Source organism: Nerophis ophidion, unplaced genomic scaffold, assembly GCF_033978795.1.
Source record: "Nerophis ophidion isolate RoL-2023_Sa unplaced genomic scaffold, RoL_Noph_v1.0 HiC_scaffold_30, whole genome shotgun sequence".
NCBI lineage: Eukaryota > Metazoa > Chordata > Actinopteri > Syngnathiformes > Syngnathidae > Nerophis > Nerophis ophidion.
In genome coordinates this window covers 593,927-599,105 of record NW_026906952.1, presented here as the reverse complement: position 1 = coordinate 599,105, position 5,179 = coordinate 593,927, and the positions used below count along the sequence as shown (strand labels likewise).

Here is a 5,179-nt window from a genome sequence, read left to right as displayed (position 1 = left end):
AGAAGCAACTCGCCTTCAAAATAAAGGTTCCTTCTTAATACCGAATAATGTTACATCACATAATCTGTGCCTCCATGTACACATATGTGTCCTTTATTAGACTGTATTAAATAGAGTGAACATCGTTAATAACTGTTTGCATCCGGTTGTATTAGTCTGAGCACACTTTGATGCTTCTTTATAAAACGATGTTCTGGCTTCTCCGGGAGAGGAGTCCTCCATATTTGACCTGACCTCCTCCCAGGAACTGCAGTCCTATGTAAATGACGCTCGCTGGTAATAAAGCCAGTTTTGGTTCAGTAAAGCGTCTCCGACGTCTGTTTGGATCCAGTCGCTCTGCCGTGTCGCCCTTCTGTCCGGACCAGGATGACAAGACCAGAAATACACTTCAAAAGCTCCAGAGTTTTACCTCCAAAAATAGAGAAGTAAGACAAAGTCAGTTAGTTCCACAAAACACTGAAAGGGATTGCCGTGGTTGGGAGAGTGGCCGTGCCAGCAACCTGAGGGTTCCTGGTTCGATCCCCACCTTCTACCAACCTCGTCACGTCCGTTGTGTCCTTGGGCAAGACACTTCACCCTTGCTCCTGATGAGTCGTGGTTATTGCCTTGCATGGCAGCTCCTGCCATCAGTGTGTGAATGTGTGTGTGAATGGGTGAATGTGGAAATAGTGTCAAAGCCCTTTGAGTACCTTGAAGGTATAGCAGAATGAACCTTTCAAGTCATGGCTGCAAACTGCCAGTAAGAAGAAGAAGTAATAGAGGTGGTTGCTTGTTTCTCTCGTGAGATCTGACAACATTAATAGTTTAAATAGAACAATTGACAGGTTGACAACATCCAAACAAACCAAGTCATCTCCAAAACATCTCAACATTACACACATCCTCCAGGCTGAGTTAGTCTACATGATGAAGTAAGCTGGAAACTACATGTAAGTCATATAAAGAAAACATTTACAAAATTGACTGCGATAACAAATAGAACAAAATACATACCCGCAAATATTAACTACATTTATTGTACCCAACTTTAGTGGAAGCATACATTGTTTATTGCATAAAAGTCTGGGGACATACATATAAAACAATCACACAACAATATTCATATTACACAAGAGAGTAATAAAGACAGTTAATAGAATGGATTATAGAGACCCAACAAATGATTCATAAAGTCACACATTTTTAAATTGTAGTAGGGACAATTGTTTAAATCATGTATAAAGTAAATAATAATATGCTTCCAGAAGTGGTCCAGAAGACGTTTCAGATGTGAACCAGTAAATATGAACTAAGAGGGATTTATGTGTACTCAAAAGCAAAGGTATGAACACATGTAAAACAAATATGTACATCATATAAAAGGAGTTCATCTATGGAATCATCTACAATTACAAAATAAAATATGAAACAGTTCATTGTTTAAAAAAACTTAAATAAAACACTTATGAATAAGTACAAAACTGAATTATAAATATCTACACTTAAAATGTTTATTGTATGTAACATATTTTATGTAGTTTATTTTCACCCTTTCAGTCAAATTATTGTTTATTTTAAAATACACAAATGTGTATATTAACTCATGTACTTGACTGAAATAAAAGCACTAAACTGAAGTGTCTAATCTATAAATGTTAGAATCATATTAACAAGATTGTGTTACACACACAACAATGATGTCACACATGTTATATGTGCTGATGTTGTTAGAAAGTCAAAATGAAAGTCTGGACAGTTTATTTCAAATCCTGCAGTTTCATTTGCTGCTGCTGTTCTCACCAGCACACTTGTGTTTCTTACACTGCTACTTAGAAGACAATCTTTCACCACACACACTGCAACTCAACACTTTCTCTCATGTGTGTCTTCTCATGTGTACTGTACAAGATTTTAGGTGACGAAAACTTTTGTTGCAGCTTGTACAGGAGTATGGTTTTTCACCAGAGTGCGTTCTCATATGTAATTTTAATTGCTGTCTTTCTATACAACTTTTACCACAAACTGAACATATAAAAGGTTTTTCACCAGTGTGTGTTCTCATATGTACTTTTAAACTTTGATTTATTACAAAACATTTACCACATTCTGAGCAGGAAAAAGTTTTTTCTCCAGTGTGTATTCTCATGTGTGTTTTGAAATGGTCCTTTCGATTAAAATCTTTACTGCAGATTGAACATGAAAAAGGGTTTTCTACAGTGTGTATTCTCATGTGTGCTTTGAAATGCGGCCTTTGAGTAAAATCCTTACCGCAGATTGAACATGAAAAAGGTTTTTCTCTAGTGTGTGTTCTCATGTGTACTTTTAAACTTTGATTTATTGCAAAACTTTTACCACATTCTGAGCAGGGAAAAGGTTTTTCTCCAGTGTGTGTTCTTATGTGTACTTTTAAACTTTGATTTATGACAAAACTTTTACCACATTCTGAGCAGGAAAAAGGTTTTTCTCTAGTGTGTACTCTCATGTGTACTTTTAAACTTTGATTTAATATGAAACTTTTACCACATTCTGAGCAGGAAAAAGGTTTTTCTCCAGTGTGTATTCTCATGTGTGTTTTCAAATGGTCCCTTTGATTAAAATTTTTACTATCAATCAATCAATCAATGTTTACTTATATAGCCCTAAATCACTAGTGTCTCAAAGGGCTGCACAAACCACCACGACATCCTCGGTAGGCCCACATAAGGGCAAGGAAAACTCACACCCAGTGGGACATCGGTGACAATAATGACCCAGTGGGACGTCGGTGACAATAATGACTATGAGAACCTTAGAGAGGAGGAAAGCAATGGATGTCGAGCGGATCTAACATGATACTGTGAAAGTTCAATCCACAATGGATCCAACACAGTCGCGAGAGTCTAGTCCAAAGCGGATCCAACACAGCAGCGAGAGTCCCGTTCACAGCGGAGCCAGCAGGAAACCATCCCAAGCGGAGGCGGATCAGCAGCGCAGAGATGTCCCCAGCCGATACACAGGCAAGCAGTACATGGCCATCGGATCGGACCGGACCCCCTCCACAGGGGAGAGTGGGACATAGAAGAAAAAGAAAAGAAACAGCAGATCAACTGGTCTAAAAAGGGAGTCTATTTAAAGGCTAGAGTATACAAATGAGTTTTAAGGTGAGACTTAAATGCTTCTACTGAGGTGGCATCTCGAACTGTTACCGGGAGGGCATTCCAGAGTACTGGAGCCCGAACGGAAAACGCTCTATAGCCCGCAGACTTTTTTTGGGCTTTGGGAATCACTAATAAGCCGGAGTCCTTTGAACGCAGATTTCTTGCCGGGACATATGGTACAATACAATCGGCAAGATAGGATGGAGCTAGACCGTGTAGTATTTTATACGTAAGTAGTAAAACCTTAAAGTCACATCTTAAGTGCACAGGAAGCCAGTGCAGGTGAGCCAGTACAGGTATATATGTATGTATATATGTATATAAAGGTATATACAGTATAGGTATATATGTATGTATATATGTATATAAAGGTATATACAGTACAGGCGTAATGTGATCAAACTTTCTTGTTCTTGTCAAAAGTCTAGCAGCCGCATTTTGTACCAACTGTAATCTTTTAATGCTAGACATGGGGAGACCCGAAAATAATACGTTACAGTAGTCGAGGCGAGACGTAACAAACGCATGGATAATGATCTCAGCGTCTTTAGTGGACAGAATGGAGCGAATTTTAGCGATATTACGGAGATGAAAGAAGGCCGTTTTAGTAACGCTTTTAATGTGTGCCTCAAAGGAGAGAGTTGGGTCGAAGATAATACCCAGATTCTTTACCGTGTCGCCTTGTTTAATTGTTTGGTTGTCAAATGTTAGAGTTGTATTATTAAATAGAGTTCGGTGTCTAGCAGGACCGATAATCAGCATTTCCATTTTTTTGGCGTTGAGTTGCAAAAAGTTAGCGGATTGTTTAATTTCATTAAGACACGCCTCCAGCTGACTACAATCCGGCGTGTTGGTCAGCTTTAGGGGCATGTAGAGTTGGGTGTCATCAGCATAACAGTGAAAGCTAACACCGTATTTGCGTATGATGTCACCTAGCGGCAGCATGTAGATGCTGAAGAGTGCAGGGCCAAGGACCGAACCCTGGGGAACTCCACACGTTACCTTAACGTAGTCCGAGGTCACATTGTTATGGGAGACACACTGCATCCTATCAGTAAGATAAGAGTTAAACCAAGACAGGGCTAAGTCTGACATACCAATTCGTGTTTTGATACGTTCTAATAAAATATTATGATCGACGGTATCGAAAGCAGCGCTAAGATCCAGGAGCAGCAACATAGATGACTCATCAGAATCCATCGTTAGCAATAGATCATTAGTCATTTTTGCGAGGGCTGTCTCCGTGGAGTGATTTGCCCTGAAACCGGATTGAAAGGTTTCACATAGATTGTTAGACGCTAAGTGTTCATTTAACTGCTCCGCAACAATTTTTTCAAGGATTTTTGAAATAAAGGGAAGGTGAGACACCGGTCGGTAGTTTACCATGAGGTCAGGATCGAGGTTAGGTCTTTTAAGAAGAGGATGAATAACCGCTTTTTTGAATGTTAAGGGAACAGTGCCCGAGGAGAGTGATAAGTTTATAATATTTAGCACTGATGGACCTAATAATACAAAGAGCTCCTTGATCAGTTTCCCAGGAAGAGGGTCAAGTAAACATGTTGTCTGTTTTATTCCATTTACACGTTGTAACAATTCCTCTAATGTTATTTCCTCAAAACGAGAGAAACTATTTTGGAGGGCAGTATCCGCCGTATATACAATCGTGTCAGTGTTAATAGAACCCCGTTGTAGCTGGGACGCATTGTCTTTAATCTCCTTTCTAATGACTTCAATTTTCTTACTAAAGAATTGCATAAAGTCATCAGCTGAGTGGGTGGAGCTACTGGAAGGAGTCCCTTGTTGGGTTAGCGATGCTACCGTACTAAACAAAAATTTAGGATCGTTTTTATTACGGTGGATGAGATTTGAGTAATAATTAGCTTTAGCTAAGGTAAGCATGCGTTTATAAGTTATTAAACCATCACTCCATGCTTGATGGTGCACCTCAAGTTTAGTCGTGCGCCATTTGCATTCCAGCTTTCTGCATAATAATTTCTGAGCTTTAGTTTCTTCTGTAAACCACGGGGTGCGCTTTTTTGGAGCCTTTTTTAACTTTAGCGGTG

The 5,179-nt window shown here is 39.3% G+C and overlaps 1 protein-coding gene across 1 annotated transcript; it reads right to left on the bottom strand.

The window, feature by feature from the left end:
- Window positions 1–997: 997 nt before the first annotated feature.
- Window positions 998–2,939, bottom strand: LOC133546490 (oocyte zinc finger protein XlCOF22-like). Its single transcript, XM_061892265.1, has one exon. It carries the CDS (start codon window positions 2,543–2,545, stop codon window positions 1,856–1,858), a length of 690 nt encoding a protein of 229 aa, XP_061748249.1. The 5' UTR covers window positions 2,546–2,939; the 3' UTR covers window positions 998–1,855.
- Window positions 2,940–5,179: the final 2,240 nt, after the last annotated feature.

What these genes read in the sequence shown, in the direction of transcription:
- LOC133546490 (XM_061892265.1), bottom strand. Translation starts at nt 2,545, where the DNA reads ATGAGAATACACACTGGAGAAAAACCTTTTTCCTGCTCAGAATGTGGT.